This window comes from Aspergillus fijiensis (assembly GCF_003184825.1).
Source record: "Aspergillus fijiensis CBS 313.89 unplaced genomic scaffold BO72scaffold_80, whole genome shotgun sequence".
NCBI classification, from domain to species: Eukaryota; Fungi; Ascomycota; class Eurotiomycetes; order Eurotiales; family Aspergillaceae; genus Aspergillus; species Aspergillus fijiensis.
This window is the reverse complement of record NW_024469056.1, coordinates 1,245-23,306: the sequence shown is the minus strand read 5'-3', so window position 1 is coordinate 23,306 and position 22,062 is coordinate 1,245. Positions and strand designations below refer to the sequence as shown.

At 52.7% G+C, this 22,062-nt stretch overlaps 5 protein-coding genes across 5 annotated transcripts; 4 read left to right on the top strand and 1 right to left on the bottom strand.

The window, feature by feature from the left end:
• Positions 1-1,937: 1,937 nt before the first annotated feature.
• On the top strand, positions 1,938-5,666 carry BO72DRAFT_501188 (uncharacterized protein; the record flags this gene model as incomplete). Its single annotated transcript, XM_040948953.1, has 5 exons — positions 1,938-2,220; positions 2,303-2,432; positions 2,502-2,550; positions 2,620-3,007; positions 3,100-5,666. The coding sequence occupies 5 exons, from the start codon at positions 1,938-1,940 to the stop codon at positions 5,664-5,666; spliced, it is 3,417 nt and encodes a 1,138-aa protein (XP_040796196.1).
• A 2,005-nt stretch (positions 5,667-7,671) lies between these two features.
• BO72DRAFT_501187 (uncharacterized protein) lies at positions 7,672-8,076 on the top strand (the record flags this gene model as incomplete). Its single annotated transcript, XM_040948952.1, has 1 exon — positions 7,672-8,076. One exon carries the CDS (start codon positions 7,672-7,674, stop codon positions 8,074-8,076), a length of 405 nt encoding a protein of 134 aa, XP_040796195.1.
• A 1,638-nt stretch (positions 8,077-9,714) lies between these two features.
• Positions 9,715-10,656, top strand: BO72DRAFT_337736 (class I SAM-dependent methyltransferase; the record flags this gene model as incomplete). Its single annotated transcript, XM_040940569.1, has 1 exon — positions 9,715-10,656. A coding segment is annotated over one exon (942 nt), but the record flags the coding sequence as incomplete, so codon positions are not given.
• Positions 10,423-12,947, bottom strand: BO72DRAFT_532057 (putative C2H2 finger and ankyrin domain protein). Its single transcript, XM_040950416.1, has 2 exons — positions 12,855-12,947; positions 10,423-12,775 (listed from the first exon to the last, which is right to left on the bottom strand). Exons 1-2 carry the CDS (start codon positions 12,901-12,903, stop codon positions 10,893-10,895), a joined length of 1,932 nt encoding a protein of 643 aa, XP_040796193.1. The 5' UTR covers positions 12,904-12,947; the 3' UTR covers positions 10,423-10,892.
• A 2,119-nt stretch (positions 12,948-15,066) lies between these two features.
• Positions 15,067-20,581, top strand: BO72DRAFT_287902 (ATP-binding cassette glutathione S-conjugate transporter YCF1). Its single transcript, XM_040940345.1, has 9 exons — positions 15,067-15,494; positions 15,560-18,373; positions 18,428-18,531; positions 18,605-18,650; positions 18,702-19,486; positions 19,540-19,694; positions 19,752-19,820; positions 19,902-19,993; positions 20,069-20,581. Exons 1-9 carry the CDS (start codon positions 15,198-15,200, stop codon positions 20,330-20,332), a joined length of 4,626 nt encoding a protein of 1,541 aa, XP_040796192.1. The 5' UTR covers positions 15,067-15,197; the 3' UTR covers positions 20,333-20,581.
• The last annotated feature ends 1,481 nt before the right edge of the window (positions 20,582-22,062 follow it).

The window sequence follows — 22,062 nt, the reverse complement described above, 5'->3', positions numbered from 1 at the left end:
AGTCTTCCTCTCCCGTACTCCGTAGTATACTCCATCCCCCTCATCAACGCCATCATCGTCAATTCCACACCGGTTGCACTGGCCAGACTCAGCCCATTTCCATTTTCTACCAAATATGCGGTCGTGCATGCATATATCATTCATAGACTTTGAGAAGTAAGAAACTTTTTTTTTTCCAAAGCGTGGAAATTCTTTGCCGTGCCAGACGGTCGGTCATGAAATAGTCCACTTTCCGTGCAGCGTCCGCTTGTGAGACGTCAGATCCCAGCTCCATCCGAGGAAACAGCAAGGCATACATCCAACCCTCGCTTACTAGAGGGATGCATTCTCTTCAAGACTAGCCGGTCACTTAGCCTTCTCACCGCACTTATCCTGCATACTTCTATTGATGCGTGCTTGACCGAAAATTGACAACCCAGCGCTTCCGCGAAAGCTTCCGCCTGATAGACTACCTGCTGGTACGGCCAGGCGATGCAGCTTGCGACACCGCTGGAGCTTGGGGACGATCGATCAACCCGCTTTCGTCATGCCTACGGTACTGTGCACCTCAGACTGCACCTCGGCATAGCCATCGGGTCGAACCCGCCTGCCTCCACACTGCCTTCCAGGTTGTCTGTAGCCCTGTATGGCTCAAAGGGTTCGATAGTCGCGGGAAACCCCTGGGAGTCAAACTCAGCGTCGGATATTAGCCGCAAACCCATCGTTCACTGACGGCGCGCCTTGGGACTAGTGTTGCAGTCCCAATGAGCATTGTTCTCTGAGGTGCTCCAGCCTGATAGGCTGTACGCTTGGCGAAGGAAATTAGATATGTCGCTTCTTGCAGCCGATCACACGGACAGCCTAACCACTAGCGGCTAGTGGGCTTGTCCTTCTCTATCAGTGACGGATGAACTTGATCAGCTCCCCAGATCCTTCTTTCTTCCGTACGACATGGGACCGTCTAGCGCTAATTATCAGAATCCTAATTTAGCCTGGAGAAGTCTACAAGAGACGCGGACAACGCTAGGTATCTTTCTCGCGCAACAGGTCATAATTCTCTGAAGCGAAGCCAATCGTTGGGCTCATCGGATCCAATGAAACAAACCAGGCCGCTCCTCTCGTATATGGCATGCTATGGCGCCAAGGCTAGCAAGCCTCCTCCAAAACTTTTTTTTGCGGACAAAGGCTGAAATGAACCAGTCGACAATGGTGTACCATCATCAATTGGCCATGAATTTGAGCCTAGGAATTCAAAATATCCCTTGGGCGTGCCTCTTGTGTGTCTTCCTTTGGATTCGTTTGTCGACTGGACTGCCTGCCGTTATCATGTCTCGCACGATCTACTCCCGGAAAGATTTCAGATGATGAACACCAGGGGGCGGATCCTTGCCAAATAATTTCAATTATCATGTACGACCATGCGACTACTTTGCTTTTTTCGCCCTCCAAACTCCAAAAAGTGGGCCATCTCGCGTCTGCCGTGCACTTAGTCTATTTTTCTTCTGGAGCTCTGGATGAAGGCGTGCTCGACTATCTGACTAGGGTTGAGCTCGAATCAATGACGGCGTCCCTCCAAGTCCCGTGCAGATATGCTAGGTCCAAGCCTTCGCGTTTATACCTTTCCGTCTCCGCCAATGGATACATATAGTAGATAGTGGCAATTGAGATTATATGTAAGCGATCACCTTGTCTCAGAGTCTACCGACACGTTTCTCGGACCTACTTGCGTGTCTCCAGTCAACCCTGACAGGTAACCACGCTGCCTTTCCAGCTGTCGGCGACCTACATGACAGTTATGTGAATAGCAACCGCCAGGTAGCTCGATCGCATCTCCCGGACATTGGCTGGCATTCCCTTAGAGGGCCACAAATCAATTTGGACCAGATAATATCCCCATTGGCCGTCTGTTGGATCTTGAATCACATTTGAGTCTCATCGATTCATCCAAGCCACCCGCCATGCGCTTCTTCCTGCTAACGCTGGCCGTTTACTTTGTGCCAAGTCTATTCTTCGTTGTCTCAGCACAAATCCCGCACACCCCACGCGAAGCCTTCAATGGCCTCATCACTAACAGAGATGAGCCTCCTCCCAGCAGCACCACGCAAGCCATTGATGGCAGCACGACGACAAGTGCAATTAGCCATGCGACAGATGTGGCAAGTAACGCGACGAGGACGACCAATGCCACCATTCCAGCCTCCACAACTCTTACCTCGTTAAACTCATCTGTGACAAACGATGGTAGGTCTTTTCTCTCCGAGATTGCAGTCGCCGCGTTGAATTTTATCGGGCCGTGGCAAGCTGAACTGACTGCGTGAGACAGACAACAAGGCGCCCACCAATCCGAATGATCTTCCATTGCAACCCGAAGTCACCCCGGCTCTGGGTATCGGTGGCTTTATCCTTCTTGCTGCCGGAGCTGTCCTCGCATTGATTGGGATTCAAAATCTTTGGTTGGTCATTGCCGGAGTCGATAGCGCAGATTAAGCCACACACACAGACAACTGACCCCTCACTTCCAGGATTCAAGTCTTCTTATCCACGGCATTCTTGACCAGTCTTGGTGTTACTGTATGTTCTCAAGGAACTACTCACGACATATATATGGCTCTACATTTCTAACTATTTGCCTTTTCACAGGTCCTCATTGTCTACGTGATGAGTCCGCCAGTGCGAGTCGCCGTCCAGGGCGCATACCTGGTCGCTATCGTCTTTACCGGCGCAACCTTTGGGGCGCTAGCTATCGTCTTCAAGGAGCTGACGGAGGGTCTTGGCTGCCTTTTAGGTGGCTTCTGCACTAGTATGTGGCTTCTCTCGCTGAAGTCGGGAGGCCTCCTGACGGACACCAACGCCAAGAGCGGATTTATCGGGGCCATGTCGGCTGCCTTCTACGCGATGTCCTTCAGCCAATACACCCGTCCGTACGGGTTGATGGCATCTACAGGGATATCTGGCGGTACCGCCGTGGCGCTAGGGATTGATTGCTTTAGCCGCGCGGGATTGAAGGAGTTTTGGCTCTACATCTGGGGTGAGTTTTCGATTGAGTTGCTAGAAACAGGGTGGGACAGAGTATGGAGTGTAAAGCATTGAGATGCTGACAATTTGTTCTCACCCTTCTAGATCTCAACAGCGACATCTTCCCGTTAGGCACCAGCACCTACCCGGTCACGCGCAACATCCGCGTTGAACTCGCCGTCACCGTCATTGTCGCCATTTTGGGTGTAGTCTCCCAGCTTCGACTGTGGAAAGTGGTCCGCGAACGTCGCCAGAAGGAGAAAGAAAAGCGCGATCAGGAGCGACAGCACCACGAAGAGGCCGAGGCCGAGGTTGGCCGCCGACTAGAAGAGGATAATATGCAGGAGCGGAAGGAGTGGGAGGCCACGTACGGGGATGGCTCTCCGTTGTCAAGCACCCCTGAGCTATCTGGGGACTCCAAGCGGCCAATCGACGAGATGGATGCCATGGAGAAGGGCGATGCCATCGAGGTCCGAAGTATCTCGGAGTCGTCTTACAGCTCATATCGATGCTCAGACTGCAGGGAGCGCGGCGAGGATAGCGATACCGATTCCCATACGTCGGACGCTAGCGCAGGCAGTCGGGATGGACAGCCAGAGGGCGCGGGTGGAGATAGCGGTGCCGTGCCGCTCAAGGTGTTCGATGGCGCGGCCGCGGCCCGCATGAAGGATGATAGAAGCTCCGATGTCACTGCTCTTATTGGGTCAGAGGCGGGATCGGTGCGCTCGAGACGGATGTCGAGGGCTTCGTTGGTGGAAAAGGCCGAGGAAGCTGGTGGTAATGGACTTCTTCACTCGGAGTCGAAGGAGGCGCTTGTTTCGGTTGATGGTACTGCTCCATCTTCCAATGATATCCCGGATGTTGGCAGCGATCGGGCTGCCGAGGAGAGTCAAACTACACCCGCGGGAGATGAGGATGATGATGATGATGATGCTAAAGACAGCACAAAACCGGAGAACAAGGAGCCTACCGAAGCCAAAGAGTCTGACGGCAATACTTTACAGGATGAGAAAGGAAAAGACAAACCTGTGGAGGTCAAGCACGAACCGCAGGCAATTGAGACAGTACCGAAGATTGAGTCCTCAAAAGAGCAGGGTGATCAACCCGAGCACAAGGATGACCAAAAGCAGCCGCCAGCGGCTACGACCGAAACAACGGAAGAGAAACCACAGGATATTGTATCAGAGACACATCCGGAGGCAGAGCAAGGTGAAAAGAGCCCTCCTTCAGGACAGAGTTTAGAGGCCATCGCCGAGCAAAAGCAGGTACTTGACAAACATCAGCAGAAACCAGCAAACGAGGGGAAAGAGGGCAAAGAGACCGAAACTTCTATAGCCTCTCAACCAAAAGCAGAGAACACAAAACGCAAGAAGGGGAAAAAGTCATCAAAGAAAAAGTCGAAGGCGTCACAGAAACAGCAATCTTGCGCGCCCCTTCCAACGGAGGAGAACAGGCCCGAACGACCTATTACAAATGACAAGGAAGGAGCTCCAGGAAGCGCATTAAATCAGCCACACCAATCAACATCGGACAAGAATGAGACCCCGGGCACTACCCACAGCAAAAGCACGGCATCAACTCGTCCTAACGAGACCGAATCGAAACCTAAGAAAGAAGAGCCCGTGGAACCTATAGAACCTCCCAAGCTCGATGAGAAAACTGTGAAACACCTGCCAAAGCAGACATCCAAAGTGGTTCAATCCTATCGCACTAATGAGTGGGCGAAACACCTCGCTGATGCAGAAATGCCCGAGCTCGAACCGATCAAGCCTATGGAAGAGGAGGAGCCCGAAGTTGTCCCCGAAGTAGAGGAAGTCGCAGCACCGGTCAACGTGGAGGAGCTATTGCAGACGCCGCTGAATGCTCAGCCGCCTCCGGCTGTAGAACGCAAGGTCAAAGACCTATCCAGATCTAAGAGTCACCGAATTTCAGGGGACCCATATTTGCACCAGGGTCTTCACCCAAGCCGGTCCAAGAAGAAGCCATCGCCTCCTCCAACCGATCCGTTGCACCTGGGCAATGCTGTCGGGGCGGAACAGCCCAGAGACGAGCCTGAGCCTCCTAAGCCACGGTGGAGAGGACCACCTCCGCTCATAGCCGTGCGGGAGGACATGATGCGCAACCGCTTGTCGTCCTTCTCGCTGAACTTCGATCCCTTCTCGCGGAACAGCTCCGGCTCCTGGCAAGCGCCGCTCGACAGCCAACCACCACGGTACTCGTTCGCCGGCCCCAACCTCGAAGAGACGGACGACAACATGCCACTGTCTCAGCGCCGCACATTGCTACACCAGCAGACAATTCAAAGCCCACCGCAAGCACATATCCCCAGCCCACCAGCAGTACCCAGAAGACACCCCAGCAATGGCCAATCCTCCAGCAACATGCCGGCTGCGATGGCGGCCTGGCGCGAATCGATCCTGGAGGATCTGAGGGACAAACGGGACCCCCTCGCAAAACAGCCGGATGGGCCCGTAGGCATGGCCACGGGAGTCGATCGCAGCCCGCCCCACGTTCAGTCGCTGCAGCGGCACAGTTCGTTGGTCCACCACCGCCACACCGCTGCCGTTGCAGGGGAAGGCCCGCCGCGCGGCGGCGACATGAGTGAGTTGCATCGGGAGGCCATGCGGCGGATGCAGGCCAAGGCCAACCGGAAGGCAAGCGGGGGGTTGTGACGGGCCGCGCTGCCGTTGGTGGTCTTGTTGTTTTCGAGGTCATTGCGCACCATCCCCCGCTACGGTCGACGCCTGTTCTATTGACTTATGTTTCTCTGTAACTTCTGCACATCCGGGATATAGATTTAGATTATAGATCCGAGGGCTTGTCTGCAGATGACTTTGACTGGACAGAGGCGTTGTGGAGGCGCCCTTAGTAGCCCAGCAGGTCCCTTACACCTTTTTGGAGTACTCTTTTAAGCTACTATTTGGATATCTGTCTGAGTAATTTTATACATATACTATTAATGACTTCTATGTACCCTTGTAGATTTTCAAGTATCTCTCTCTAAGCACCCGCATAACTAGCCCTAGGCCGTACTAAGCAGCCTCAATTGAGTAAAGGGAACCTGAATAAGTTCCGTTGGATCGAATCGAAGATGGCCCTTGTAGAATTGCGAAGCTATCGCTTCACAGACGAGATCTTTCTATGGATATATTACTTTGTGCAAGTACATCGATCTCTGTGTGAATATATTAGTCTGTAAGCAGAATGTTCACTGTCTGTCACCAAAGAAACATTAACTGCATACCCGCTGACAAGGTAGGAGCGGAGGATGACTTCTTCCAGGAGGCAGGAGGTCTTCCTTCCATCTTCCTCATCGTCCTAGTTTTCATCTCTCATTTACCTTTTCATATCTCTCAAGCCTTTCGGGATTTATCAAAAAGTCTTATGGACCAACCTTTACAGGTTTTATAACCACTCCACCTCTGGGATCAAAGCAGGCCAGCCCGTTGGATAAGCCTTTGCCTTTTTCACGCGCCTAATCAAGAGCAAGGACCGAAACCATTTCAATTGTCAATCTTGTCATTATTTACGTCTTTACGGCTGTGCACTCACAAGTATAGTAGCTATTACTGGCCTCGGATGCTGAAGGGTTTACCCTGAGCCTGCCATGGCAGGTTTGCCGAAGACCCCTGAATTCTTGGAGCCCGGGACGTGCCGGATTGCTTGCTCAGCCTCTCCAAAACCTGGAAACTGAGGGTAATCTGATGCGGCTTTGGTTGTGGATAGAGAGACCTATTCTGCAACAGAGAGGTATGATTGGGTCGCTCGACTAATCCGGCCTACCTTAGGCTTTATCGTTTGAAGGGGAGATGGCCGAACAGATAAGCCGCCGTCTGGACGCAAGGGCTTGCTTATCCACCGCGGCGACTTCTGTATACAGGCTCTTATAGGCTGGGAGGAACTTGTGGGGCTGTTCTTCGGTTAGCTTGATTTGCTGAGGAAGCTTAGTTTGCCTTAGTACGCGGCTTAAAGCTTAATATTTAAGGCTTGTATAGGGCTCTAGGGTCGAATCCCGGGTCGCATACTGCTGCGATGCTTGGGATTCTTTCTTGTATGTATTAGTATCTATAGCAATTGCTCAATTGTGCTTTCTCGTGGCTGTTTGGATTCAATGAAGGCTTTCCTGCTGTCAGAAACTCACTTTGGCCACAAATCTGATCGAGCTCGACAAGGTACAACCAAATCTGTCCGATTCTCCCGGGGGCTACGCGAGTATCCTCTGTGTCATGCATGGGATATGATGTCAACTGCCCAGATCCCATGTCCAGCACAGCCTTGGAGTAAGGCCCCCCGGGGATAACCTGTTTTTAGTCTTCCTCTCGACCAACGGGCTGGGGAGGTGGAGAACCCCGTACTTCGGGGGCTGAATCCTCTGTGAAGGATGGCTAATTTGGCCGGTCGTCCGTCGGAAAGATAGATTCAGCATAGCTGTATGGCTGTATGGTAGTATAGCAGTTAGCAGTATAGCAGTATAGCAGCATAGCAGTTAGCAGTATAGCAGTTAGCAGTATAGCAGTTAGCAGTATAGCAGTATAGCAGCATAGAAGTATAAATACCCTCACCCAACTCCAGAACTCCAACATCCATTCCAACCACCTCAGATTCCCTCAAAGCTCTGAATTCACACGAGACTCGAGCATAAACTCCATACACTTTACTCCATACACTACATCAACTATGAACCCCAAGACCTGCCTCACCCTGGCCGCCCTGGCCACCACCGCTATTGCCGGCTCGACCATCACCTGCGGCGACTGCGAGCAAGCAACCAGCTCCGACTGCTACGCGGCCTTTGCCCTGATCCCCACCTCCGGGACCGTCAGCGGCAACGACAATACCTACTGGACATCCGGCTCCTGCACCTTCTCCTTCTTCCCCCAGGGAGACGCGGTCGATGTCGCCTACATCCACGGCTACGCCCAGTCCCTGCTCAACCAATGCTGCACGGGCTCTTCCTGCTCCGGCGTGGGATTCGACACTGGCACCACCGATGCCCTGTCTGATGGGTGTGTCTGTATGGCCGAGGAGGGCCACTCGGGCTGTCAGTGTGGGGCTGGCACTCCGTCCATGGAATGTCTGTGAGGTGGTGGCTTTGGTCGGTCGCGAATGGGGTGGGATATGCTGCTGGAGGCGAGTCGGGGTACGTTTTGCCTATTTGTGAGGTACTCCACTGGCTGACACGCACCTTCGCGTAGAATTTGTTTCGTTTCGACTTCTAAGTATGTGGAGGTTCTGGAAGCGGGGGCGGGGGGTTGAAGGTTGAGGGTGTGCTATCGTTTGTCGTCATTCTTTTGTTCATGGTGATTCAATCATCCAACTCTCATTAAGATCTGTTTGAGTCAGCCTGTCTTCAGGTTCATGTACCTACCTTGTCAGCCTAAATTGAATGGCCATCGATTCTACATTTCCCTTTGCATGGTGCCGGGTCGGACTCCAGTCAGGGCTTTCAGCCCTCGGCTTGGATACCGCGAATGGTCTAGATACACCCTAGTCATGTACCATATTCGAGTACTGCATCAAATTGCTCGGCCCAACGGAGATATGTAGGCGTAAGAGAGGATCGATGTGGTGGAGTAGTAAGTTCAGGCTGTGCAGAAACGGCACTCTCTCCGCGGGTTCGATGTACTCTGGTTGGAAAGAAGACAGCAAGTTCGATGTACTTTGGTTGAAAAGATGACATGCGGAGTCATGGATTGTTGAAGCGATGAGGTTGATCTTGGCAGTTGGACTCAATTTTCCATACATCAGGATCGCCTTCTTTCCAGAAGTGAACTGCAGATGGTGTACCAGCAGCCCGGTTATTGTGTACTTTTCCCTTTGCACGAAAGGAATGTGCCCGTTTGAGATTTGAGTGTCGTCATGGCTGGCTGATATAGACTCGGTCTTTGACCTCTATAGCGTCACATTGCTCAGCTACTAAAATGAGAGGTAAAAGGGTTTTGGCGCTCACGATATATTGCTCCTGTAATCGAGGAGGAGGAAGAGGAGGCGAAGATGAAAAATGAGTCGGGACTACATGATAAAAACAACGGGCGAAGCCACAGAGGCTAAGTTACTGAATGGGGTCCCTACTTTACCATTGCTGTAGTTGATACCCACCTAAATAGCTTGAACTAGCTTCATTGCTCAAAGCTTATCGGAGTCCTATCCTACAAACTAGGTCAGGTCTCCTTGCCTTAATGCTAGTCATGAAGTAATCGACTTTTGTGTCTCAACCCAGTCGGCGTCCTACCGGTCCAGGTAAGAGTCAAGTCGAACATGACAACACTCAACGTAGACAGGGCTAATGTCATTCGTTCCGAGCCGATGGTTCACACGTGCAGTTTGACCGCCGCCAAATAGGCGAGTACATGGATCTACAAGTGGCTTGACAGCTTGACATAAACTCGCAATGAAGCTGCATCATCCATGGTTCGCGTAGCAAACTCTCATACCCTCGCCTGTTGCTATAAAAAGGGGCTATGAGTCTACAGTCTCAATTGTTGATTCAGTTCTGCATTGGAAAGCAGAAAGACAAACACCAATCTACCCATACACACCATATACCCAACAATGCACCGTATCCCGAATAGATCACAGCTATTTGTCCGCGGAATCAACTCCCAGCACCAGCTCACCCCAACCAGTGCTTCCAACCTCCAAAATCCGCCCCGAAGAACCCTCACTGCAACCTCGCACCACCGCAGCTGGGAAGTCTCCCCAAACATCGACGCAACCGCCTACTGGAACGAATACCTCCTCACGCGTCCCACCTACCCCGCCTCCTTCTACAACCAGATCTACAACTACCATGCATCAGCCTCACCCTCCTCCACAGCACCAACCTTCACCGTAGCCCACGACATCGGCGCCGGCCCCGGCCACGTCGCACTCGCCCTCTCCCACAAATTCTCCCACGTCAACGTCAGCGACATCGACCCCCGCCACCTCACCTACGCCAGAAACCTGCACAGCTCCAATTCCAATTCCCCCCGCCAATTCACATACACCCTCACCCGCGCCGAACACCTCGCCACGCACTTCCCCCCAGCCTCCGCCGACCTGATCATCAGCGCCCTCATGTTCCCGCTCCTCCCCTCCCCCGCCGCCGCTCTACGGAGCATCCACACCGTCCTCAAACCCCACGGCGCCGGAACCCTCGCCATCGCCTTCTACGGCCTCCCGCACTTCTCCGACCCAGCCCTCGCCGCCGAGTGCCAGCCACTGCTGGACGGGATCGTGGACCGGCTGTACCGCGCCGTCATCCAGCGCGGCCCCGCGGCGCAGCGCGCAGGCTTCAAGCGCGAGGCCGATGCCGTGGCGAGCTGGTTGGATTGTCTTGCTTTTCCGGCGGGCGAGTGGCGCGCGGTCGAGAGACATAAGTGGAATCGAGGGTGGGCGCGGTTGGGGTTCTTTTCGGGCTGGGCGGGCGGGTTTGTGGTTGAGAGGCCCGTGAGTCGGGTGCGGTGGGGCCTGGAAAAGGTGGTGGAGGTAGAGGATCGTGGGCTGTGGCGCAGGGATTGGGATGTGCGGGAGTTGAGGCGGTTTGTGGGGGGGTTGGTGCCGGCTGAGCGGGTGGAGGGGGTCGAGGATGCGGGGGCTTGGAGGGTGTTGGAGGGGGTGATGAGGACGGGGGTGAAGAGGGCGTTTTCGTGGCCGGTTGTTTTGGTTTTGGCGAAGAGGTGGTGATGGTTATCATGGCATTCATGGTGGTGTGGTGGGTTAGTTGGGATGGGGCTGGGAGAGGGTGGGTTTGGTTGTTTGCAGGGGTTTCGGTGGTGTACAGTACTGCACTCATAAGGCAGAGAAGATGTTCGTGGACAAGCATAATCATTCGTTATATTCATACCAAGGTATCATATGCTCTCTTCGCAACGCTACAGTAAGTCAAGTCACAAGATTCCACTTCACGGCTCAGTTTAATTGCCGCTCTGCATGCGTCGGAAGCGCTCTTCAGCCGCTCGCGCGCGCCGCTCTCGTTCCAGTCGCATTCGCATCTCCGGCGTCATCCCGCGCATCTCTTCCTCCCTCTTCTCCTGCGCCGTTTTCTCGATGGCCCCCAGGGTACGGCCAACCGGCTTCCTGGAGGCTTGTTCGGCTGCGCGGGCGGCCTCCTCTTTCTGCAGGCGCGCCATCGCGGCCTTGCGTCGGGTGGCTTCCTCCTCCTCGGCGCTTTTCCGCTCCTGCTCCAGCCGGCTGCTCGCATCGTCCTTGGAGATGGGTGCCGGGACCTTCGCGGCGGTCCAGTCCCACTTCGACTCGCCCAGCTCATGGCGAGCGATGCGGAAAGCGTCGCGGGTGGCACGGTCGCCTGCGAGTTCAAAGGGTGTTCTTCCTTCAGAGTTGACGGTCGTCGGGTCCGCATCGGCCTTGGTCAAGAGCGCTAGAACCATGGCCGAGGAGTTGAGGTTGGCAGCCAAGTGGAGTGACGTTGGACAGCGGAAGTTTTGCTGGGAATCTGAGGGACGGAACCTGAAGGATGAAGGGATGGAATTCTTCGAAAGGTATGCCATCAGAGCGGGGATCTTGGAACGCCGGATCAGCGCTTGAATCTGTGTTGTGTGGAGTATGGCTTCCTCTTCCTCTTTCGAGATCTTGGGCTTCTGCTGCTGCGGCCGTGGTGTTGACGGCTTTGATGCCACCTCCTTTGCTTTGGCCGCCGCAGCTGCAAGGGCGGCTTCGTCTACCTGGCTCACTTTGACCCGCGTAAGCTCCTTAAAGCACCGCATAAGCTCGGCTTGGGTGGCCCGGCGTGTGCTGAACGGGAACCCTCTAAGCCTTGGGTCATTCTGTCTCAACATCTGGCCGTCGTACTTCTCGAACAGAATTCTCCTGTTTGTGCTCCCGGTGGCCCGAACGAACAGCAGCTCCGCCTCGTCAATCAATTGCTTCCACTCAGACAGCAATTCTCGAATTTCCTTCTCAAGCGCCGCTTCGTTGTATCGTCTCAAACTCGAACCCGCGGAATGCGCGGCCCCCTTGGCCGCATCATTCGCAGACTGCGAGCCACCTTGCTTCCTTCTCGTTGTATACCTATGGAAGGTTTTGTGGGCAATCACCCGAGCCTGGCGATCCTCAATGCCACCTTGTCTCCGGTGAATCTCGGGGGCCAGTGACACAATCATTGCGGCGAAGTGGCCACCACCAATCATGCACATGAAGATATGAGGACTGGGAGGAGGTGGCTTCGCTTGCTCATCTGCAGCATTTCGGGGTGCACTGATGGGCACGAGTTGCTTTTTCTGCAGGGAGGCGACGAGGTGCTGGGGCTCATCCTGCTCAACATCCGAGAACAAAGCCCTGTAGACACCGAGCGAGACGTTCGACGGCAGTGCGGAGCTTGAAAGCCAGAACAGCGGCGGTCGACCCGCGGTCTTTTTGTTTGAAGGCGAATCTTCTTCCTCCTGAGCTTCCTGAGATATCTTGGCCTGTCTCTTCAGCAGGGCCGTAAGCTGGGTCTCCTCTTCCTCGTTCTCCCCTTCCGAAGACTCAGACCCGGATATCGACTCGTCGAGCTCCCCGATCGCCTTCGAAAATTGCACCTCGTCCAAAGTGGGACCGCCCCTGAGCTGCACTTTCAGGTTGTATTTGTGATGGTCCGATCGCACATGATCGCGTTGCTCCTGCACATTGAGGTACGTGACCTTGCAGAGGGGACAGCTGTTCGATGTGGCGATCGCATGTTCCAGTACCTCTTCTTTCGACTCTTCAGGTGTCACATCGTCACCATTCTGGATTGAGAGCGCTTGGTCGCCGCCTTTCGTAGTTAAGGTGGAGAGAAGCTCCTGCGGTAGATCATAAACTTCATGTGTGTCAGCAAGCGCGTTGCGAAAACGAACGATATGGGTTATAAAGAGTACAAGGGGGAGTAATCTACACACCGTATAGAGGCCTTTTCAAGAGGTCTTCCACCGTAGATTCTGCAACCATCGTCAACCCACTGAGAAATGGAATTTGCTGTAGATGGTTTTTTTTAGAATGATTCATAATGAAGGAATGACGGAATGACGCTGCGGAATGGACCCCGCCGTCCGGGCTTCTCACCGCCTTCACCCACGAGGACTAGTTTGCATCGTTTGATTCATATGTGAGCGGTGGGCAGACCGCAGCAGCCAGTGGCTACTTATTCCAGCTGCAACTATGTTCCATGGTATACTTTACTGCTGAACTCTAGATTCGAGGCAGAGCATCCTCTATCTATAAGAGAGCCGAAGGCTGCTCATACAGCTCTAAATTGTCACGACTTCCTGTGATATGACTGACTATGACCCGTCGAATGCCAGTGATCGCTGTCTTAATTTTGCTTTAACGATTTAATTTGTCTAAGCCATAGCCTAGAACGATCTCGAAGAGAAACGGGGCATCTCCATCGCGACAAATTCCAGCTGCTTTGGTAATCGTCTGGAAAGTTCAAGCTGTGTATCACAGTACATTATAAAAGAATAGGCTTGATGCTATCCGTACAAAACAGGCAGCGAGCAGCAGATTTACTTACTAAGACCCCAGTTGGGCAGTTCGGACCGCTTTATTGGTTTTGCTCTGCTCAGAAGCAAATCGCTACCCAGGACGTAAATACGAGAGAGTAACAGCCTCCGACAATCTGCGCTCGGAAAAGCGTACTCCGGAGATAAGGCCTAGATCGTCGGGCCCGAACACCAATATCATGATGTAATACGACCGGTTTGCCTCAGCTTGGCTGCCGAGCTTCCGTATTTGATGAGCAGTGCGCTTGACGGAGAAGGACCCCTGCTGGCGTGAAGTCCAAGCATCACTCACGACTCGGACTTCCAACTCTGGTCAGGCACAAGATTTTGAAGATCTCATTCTCGCCCCTGTAACTCTCACTAATGCTGCACGATGAGGCTCGCAATTCGAATCCACGATGGCATGCTCCGGAATCTTCGGGGTGTGATTGGATTGTCGAGGGGGAAGGGACCCGCTAGCCAGCCTAGAGGTCGACCCGCCCGGAGATAAGCCCCGAAACGTTGCTCGGAGGAAACTACCTGAAACTATAAGTTCACTTTTCTCGAGCGGTCAGTTGATGCCATCAAGGACATTATGAATATGAATAAGATTGAGTGTGATGAAGCAGTAGATAGTATGTCCCTATGTCCCTTTGGAGAAGTGGAGAAGTGATACTATTGATCTTCGTGCGTATCGTAAGTACATAATGACCCTTACTGTAACGTGCTAGCTGTGCTATATCCAGATAGAACACTGCTCGACCTAGACTCAAGAATTCCTAGCTTCGTTATCCATAAATTGCTTGACTAAAACAAGTAGATATTATTGGATGACATCGGCTGCCCTGCCTTCAGTTCACCCACTCTATCGCGCGCTTACGCCTTGTGAACACGAGAAAAAGACCAAGGTATACCAGAGACCGCACATGTCATTGCGTGTTGACTCGTGGTACTGTGCACAGCATGAGATGCAACGATATAGTACAGTACATAGCTCATACTGTAGTCTAAGTCAAGCACGTGGAGGTCATGTCGCAAATCTTTCGAGAGAAATATCATCTCTCAGTGTCTAGGCTGGAATCATAATAACAGAGGGCATACATATCTGCTCTGAGCAATTCGGATCTCATTCAATCTATGCACCTAACGTAGCCATGGTGACGCTTGAACTATCGAGGCCCGCAAGACAAAAGGTGTATTCTGGAGAGAAACTGAAGGTCCGGAGTAGTCGGAGACCCAGTCGGGGATGCCAAGACCGATTACCACGAGCAGATCGGATTATGTCATTTCGACTTCTACTATTTCCTCTTCTTCTTCCTCGTTCCTTCTCCAAGATCAAGGCGCAGGGATGCAACTCTGCCCGACTTTCCAATTGCATGCCCTTTTTTTCTCAATTGTCAAGACTTGTGACTCATCAATCTGAACACCTCCCTATCACAGAAACTAAACTTGCCGGGCGTACAGTACATGCAGTTCGGTTTACGGCCGGGCTCCGGTAACGTCTCCGTATCGCGCAGAAGCTTTGACCGTCACATTTAGTAAGCAGCGTGCATCTCACTAACAAATCAGCCTTTCCTTTCCCTCTCGTTATCGTCCCTCTCTCGAACTTTCATTTCTCTTCTTCCCACGATCTTTTTCCCTCCAGGCCTTTCCCCCCAGACGGTACCCTAGGGTTTGTTCATCGTTCCCTCTTTTTCCTTTGCAGATCCGAAAGGACGAGCGATCTAGGAGCTGGGATACGGTAACCTTCAGCCGGGGAAAATGTTGGAAGGCGGTGGTTCCCAGTCCATCCTCGGGGATTCCAGCCGGGGATCTCTGCTGTCGTCCACCCCGAACTCAGCATTCCTCTCCCCCAAACCGCAGCCATTTTGCCACGACCCGGAAGGCTGGGGTCCTCTCAGTCAGTTCAGATTCGACCTGACCCCGTGTTTCCTCGACTTTGGAGTCTCCTTGGTTGCGGTATGGGGCATTATCGCAGGTGCAGGAGCCCTTTGGCTCTTGTTCAAGAAGAGAGTGCCTCAGCCGGTGTCCAAGAACTGGCATTTCTATGCGAAATTGGTGCGAAAGTCCCCGCGTCCGGTGTTGATGATCTCATCGCAGTCTAACCATTTCCGCATTATTAGACCGTCCTGTCCGCCTTGATCTTCACCACTGCTCTTCAGGCAGCCATACAAATCGAATCCTACCCGCAAACCTGGTTTGACGACTATCGGTTCTGGAGCTCCGTCCTTGTCCTTATCTCTCTCGGGGTAATCTTCGCAGTGCAGTACCATGAACACTGGCGCAGCAGGCAGCCCAATGGCGTCGTGCTCTTCTACTGGCTTTTCTTCTCCATCGGCTATGGGATCAAACTCCGGTCGCTCATCGCACGGAAATTGTACGAGGACCGGCTTCCATACTTCATCTGCTTCAATGTCAGCTTGGGCCTGGCGCTGTTGGAATTTGCTCTCGAGTATTTGGTTCCGAAGAAACAGAGTGATTACGATGCGCTCGGAGACGAGGATGAATGCCCCTACGAATACGCCGATATCTTCTCGGTTCTTACCTTCAGTTGGATGACCCCAATGATGAAGTTCGGGTACAACAACTTCCTCACCCAGGATGATCTGTGGAATCTTCGTCGTCGGGACACCACCGGTGTCACTGGGGGCGCTCTGCAGGAAGAATGGGATGAGGAGTTGCAGAAAAGCAAGCCCTCCCTATCTCTTGCTCTGTTCAGAGCCTTTGGTGGCCCTTTCATTCGTGGTGCGATCATCAAGTGCGGCAGTGACTCTCTGGCCTTCGTCCAGCCCCAGCTTCTGCGTCTCCTGATTAAGTTTATCAACTCGTATGGGACTCCCGAGCCGGAGCCGATCATCAGAGGTGTCGCCATTGCGCTTGCCATGTTCCTGGTATCGGTTTCGCAAACCATGTGCCTGCACCAATATTTCCAAAGAGCATTCGACACTGGCATGCGCGTCAAATCTGCTCTGACTGCCATGATCTATGCCAAGTCTCTGAAGCTGTCAAGCGAGGGCCGCTCCTCCAAGACCACGGGTGACATCGTCAATCACATGGCTGTTGATCAGCAGCGTCTATCTGATCTGACCCAGTTCGGTGTGCAGCTCTGGTCTGCACCCTTCCAGATCACTCTGTGCATGCTGTCGCTCTATCAGCTTGTTGGTGTCAGCATGTTTGCAGGTATCGGTGTGATGATCTTGATGATTCCTCTGAACGGAGTGATCGCAAGAATGATGAAGAAGCTCCAGCTTATTCAGATGAAGAACAAGGATTCTCGGTCCAGACTCATGACCGAGATTCTGAACAACATCAAGAGCATCAAGCTCTATGCTTGGAACACAGCATTCATGAATAAGCTTAGTCACATCCGTAACGATCTGGAGCTGAACACGCTTCGTAAAATTGGAGCGACTCAGTCGATCGCCAACTTCACCTGGCAGTCCACTCCTTTCCTCGTCTCGTGCTCCTGTTTCACTGTGTATGCCTTGACATCGGAGAAACCCTTGACTACCGACGTTGTCTTCCCAGCACTGACCCTCTTCAACCTCCTTACGTTCCCTCTGTCAATTTTGCCAATGGTTATTACGGCTTTGATCGAAGCTTCTGTGGCTGTCAAGCGTCTTACGGACTACTTCACTGCAGAGGAGCTGCAGACCGATGCTGTCACCCGCGAGGAGACCGTTGCCCACGTCGGGGATGAATCTGTGCGAATTCAGGATGCCTCTTTCACCTGGAACAGGTACGAAGGCACGCATGTCATCGAGAACATCAACTTCAGTGCTCGCAAGGGGGAGCTGAGCTGTATCGTTGGCCGCGTTGGTGCTGGAAAATCCTCTCTCCTTCAAGCGCTTCTGGGCGACTTGTGGAGGACGGAAGGCGAGGTGGTTGTGCGAGGCCGTATCGCCTACGTCGCGCAACAGGCCTGGGTCATGAATGCTAGCGTCCGCGAGAACATTGTCTTCGGACATCGGTGGGACCCTCAATTCTACGAGCTTACGGTGGCAGCCTGTGCTTTGACCGACGACTTCAAGAACTTGCCCGACGGTGATCAGACCGAGGTTGGAGAAAGAGGAATTTCTCTCTCCGGTGGTCAAAAAGCCCGCCTGACCCTTGCCCGCGCTGTGTATGCTCGTGCGGATATTTACCTCCTCGATGATGTTCTGTCTGCGGTCGACCAGCATGTGGGTCGCCATCTCATCAACCAGGTTCTGGGTCGCAACGGTATCCTCGGCAGCAAGACAAGAATCCTCGCGACGAACGCCATTCCTGTCCTAAAGGAAGCGGACTTCATCGGGCTACTTCGCAACAAGACCCTGGTGGAGAAGGGAACCTACGAGCAACTTTTGGCTATGAAGGGTGAAGTTGCCAACTTGGTCCGGACCACCATGAACGACTCGGATGACGAGGGCTCCGGTAGCGAGGCTCCTGAACCCGCTAGCGAGAGCTCTGAATCCACCACTGTGATCGAGAACGAAGACTCGGACATTTCTGATCCGGAAGATGCTGAGCGGGAAATCGGCTCTATCGCCCCTATCAGAGCTAATGCTGAACGGAGGAAGAGCACAGTCACTCTCCGCCGTGCCAGTACTGCTACCTGGAAGGGACCCAGACGCAAGCTAGGGGATGAGGAGAATGTCCTCAAAAGCAAGCAGACCCAGGAGACATCGCAGCAGGGCAAAGTCAAATGGAGCGTTTACGGCGAATACGCCAAGAACAGCAACATCATTGCTGTCGGCTTCTATCTTTTGGCTCTCCTGGGAGCTCAAACCGCCCAGGTTGCCGGAAGTTATTGGCTTAAGCATTGGTCTGAGCTCAGCGAACAGCAACCGAACCTTCCGAACGGCAAGTATATCGGTATCTACTTGGCCTTCGGTCTCGGCTCGTCTCTTTTGGTCATTCTCCAGAATCTCATTCTGTGGATTTTCTGTTCGATTGAGGTATGTATTTCTCTCGAGCAACACAACAGGTTTTCCCCCGCTAACAAGTCCCAGGCCTCTCGTAAACTCCACGAGCGCATGGCATTCGCCATCTTCCGTTCTCCCATGAGTTTCTTCGAAACCACACCCTCCGGTCGTATCCTTAACAGATTCTCCAGGTGAGTCAGCACTCATCATCATGTGTGTTAGATTTGGCGTCATAGACGTAAACCTGACCGAATTGTTTCTCAGTGATGTGTATCGTATCGATGAGGTACTCGCGCGGACGTTCAACATGGTAGGTGCCTCAATTCCTCATCTCCGCGACCGGTGCTGACCTAGGCCATAGCTGTTCGGCAACTCTGCCAAGGCATTGTTCACCATGGTGGTCATCGCCTCCTCCACCCCTGCCTTCCTCTTGGTTGTTTTCCCCCTGGGTTGGGTCTACTTCAGCTACCAAAAGTACTATTTGCGCACCTCCCGCGAGCTCAAGCGTCTGGACAGCGTGACTAGAAGCCCAATCTTCGCACATTTCCAAGAATCATTGGGTGGCATTTCTACCATTCGTGCGTACAAGCAAGAGGACAGATTCACACTGGAAAATGAGTGGCGCATGGACGCAAACATTCGTGCCTACTTCCCCTCCATCAGTGCGAACAGATGGTTAGCTGTCCGCCTTGAGTTTATTGGCTCTGTGATCATCTTGACAGCTGCTTCGCTTTCGATCGTCTCTGTGTCGACCGGTAGTAAATTGTCTGCTGGAATGGTCGGTCTGGCTATGTCCTACGCTCTCCAGATCACCCAGTCGTTGAACTGGATCGTGCGACAGACAGTTGAAGTCGAGACCAATATCGTGTCGGTCGAGCGTGTCCTGGAGTACGCAAACCTGCCCAGTGAAGCGCCTGAGGTGATTTTCAAGCACCGGCCCGCTATTGGCTGGCCGGCGCAAGGTGCGGTGACGTTCAACAACTACAGCACACGCTACCGCCCTGGGCTTGATCTTGTTCTCAAGGACATCTCACTCGATATCAAGCCCCACGAGAAAATTGGAGTCGTTGGCCGCACAGGTGCAGGCAAGAGCTCGCTGACGCTTGCACTTTTCCGCATCATCGAACCTGACAGCGGCAACATCAGGTAAGGACTGCTGCCCAAGACTTTTCTTTTGCGGTTGTTAACGTTGTCAATAGCATCGATGGACTGAATGTATCGACGATTGGTCTGTTCGATTTGCGGGGCCGCCTCGCTATCATTCCCCAGGACCCAGCCATGTTCGAGGGTACTGTTCGAGACAATTTGGACCCTCGACACGTGCATGACGACACCGAACTCTGGAGTGTGCTTGGTAAGTTAGGTTACATTGCATACGAGGATGATGATGACTGACTGGAATGCACGGTAGAACATGCCCGCCTCAAAGATCACGTCGCACAGATGGATGGGCAGTTAGATGCCCAAGTTCAGGAAGGAGGTAAGTTCTTTTCTTCTGCCTTGCCTTGCTCGGGCATTACCCTACATGTTTGGAGAGCCCGGATTAACTCATTTGCTATAGGATCCAACCTTAGTCAAGGCCAGCGCCAGCTGGTTTCGCTTGCCCGAGCACTCCTGACGCCTAGTAATATCTTGGTGCTCGACGAAGCAACTGTAAGTATTTCTTCCATTGGCCGCAATTTCGTCATCTTCTTTCTCTTTTCGGACGCTTACAGTTGTCATTACCAGGCGGCGGTGGATGTGGAAACGGATGCATTGCTGCAGCGTACGCTACGCAGCAGCATCTTCCAGGACCGCACGATCATCACAATTGCGCATCGGATCAATACGATCATCGATTCCGATCGAATTGTGGTGCTGGACAAGGGTCGTGTGGTCGAGTTCGACACGCCTGCGGCGCTGATCAAGCAGGAAGGCCGCTTCTATGACCTGGTCAAGGAGGCTGGTCTACTTGACAGCAGCGAGGGCGTCGCAGCACTGCAGAAATCCTAGGCGCTTTTTCTGCTCACTTGCCACATTGGTGGGCAGACAAGAATGATTACACCCTCCCGATTCTCTCGCATACCTTGACGCGGCATAGGAATGAGTCACCGCCTGGGGTCTTGCGCGGCAGAACAGCCGCGGATGGTGAAACCAAGCTGTAGCCTGTATGACATCGACGTCGACAAGACAAGGGCTATTGTTTCTGCTGCATCAAGTTTCATGACCCGTCTGTGCGCACATGACAATGGGCGGAGGGAACGATTCACTATGACGAGACGGTTTTACGATCTTGGATCATGCGGACTGGATCGGAATGGGATTTCAAGCGATGCAATCCAATCCTTTGACTTCCGAAGGATCGCGCAAAGGGAGCGTCAAGTTCTCTTCTGGCGTTTATATCGGAACATCAAAGAAATCTTGAAAAGCAGCAGCGGCACCTTTGTGGCTTTGTGGGATAACCGAAAAAGCGTTGAAAAGTGATCAATTCTGTTTTTGTGCAAGGCATGTATGGCACTGCCCTTTTTTTCCTTTTTTGTCAAAATTATACTTGCGATCTCATTGTCTATATCAATAATCTATATACATATTCTTATTATGAACATGATTGAAGACCCCTCTTGCCTCTGCAGACACGAAGCTGGAAGCTGGAAGTTGTAGAACCAGTCATATGCTTACCCCTCCTGATCTCCAGGAAAGTCCCGCCGTATCCTGCGATCTCTTTTCTTTTTTTTTTGGTGGCCTGTGGCCAAAGGCCTTTGTCATTTCGAATGAATACTCTCCCACTCGCTCGGCTTTGGCGCAAAGACCGGGAACTGGGCGCGAAAAAAAAATAAACCACCCTCTTCCCCTCTCCTCTTCCTCTTCGCTCTCCCCCCTCCAAGCGAACCAAGATAGTAGCGGTGTAGCCCACCACCTGCAATCCTTCTTTTTTTGCCCCATCTCTCCCCTCCCTCCAGCAAGCAGTTTGGCAGCTTGCATATGCATGATTGCAGTGCCACGAACAACTGTCTTTTTTCCTAAATTAGTAAGAGACAGGTTCGTGGCGGTTGGCGAAAAAAAAGACGTTGGCGACGTTATTGTGTCATGTTCGAGGCGGGATGGCGGGGGGCGATAGTGTCATCGTTACTTCGTTGCATACATTCCATTCTGAGGAGCCAGCTTCCTTGAGGTTAGGTCATAGGCCCCCAGGAACCTGGATTTTGAAAGGGGTAGGCTGGTCGGTGACTTTCTTTTGGGGTTATGGTGCTTGATTTGGGAGTTTGGGGGTTTGTGGTTTGTGGTTTGTGGTTTGTGGTTTGCTTTTCCGGTTGTTGAGATATATACATTCTCGGGTAAATGGTGTTCTGGTCACTACCGTGTATACGTGCAGACCACCGCTCGTGGCCGGATCTTTGGTTTAGATTCATGATTCATGATTTGTGGTTGGTTCTGGTTTACTGGGTGTTCTTGGTACGAAGTAGCAGGGGATGGGGATTTTGTAGCGTAGACTGTGTTGATATGTGTCCAGGGAACGAGTCACTCTGGCGTTGATTGACATTCTACTGTGAATTACTCGGGTTCGCATCGCGGTGTCCCTCGGGGTTTATCTTCGGGGCTTAGTATGTATTGTCCTCAGTATGTCAAGAGCTTTAGATCTAGCTGGACAGCCGACGGTCTACCATCACGCTGATTCATTACTCTGGTTTTAGGGGGATAAGTTGGCGCAGAGACAGGCATTCATTCTCCATCCTCTCTTCATG

Excerpts from the sequence above, each read along its gene's own strand:
- BO72DRAFT_532057 (XM_040950416.1), bottom strand. The coding sequence starts at position 12,903 with ATGGTTGCAGAATCTACGGTGGAAGACCTCTTGAAAAGGCCTCTATAC. Across the intron at positions 12,776-12,854 it reads CTTGAAAAGGCCTCTATACG|TTTATGATCTACCGCAGGAG; the intron begins GTGTGTAGATTA and ends ACACACATGAAG.
- BO72DRAFT_287902 (XM_040940345.1), top strand. The coding sequence starts at position 15,198 with ATGTTGGAAGGCGGTGGTTCCCAGTCCATCCTCGGGGATTCCAGCCGG. Across the intron at positions 15,495-15,559 it reads GGCATTTCTATGCGAAATTG|ACCGTCCTGTCCGCCTTGAT; the intron begins GTGCGAAAGTCC and ends CCGCATTATTAG. Across the intron at positions 19,695-19,751 it reads CGAACTCTGGAGTGTGCTTG|AACATGCCCGCCTCAAAGAT; the intron begins GTAAGTTAGGTT and ends AATGCACGGTAG.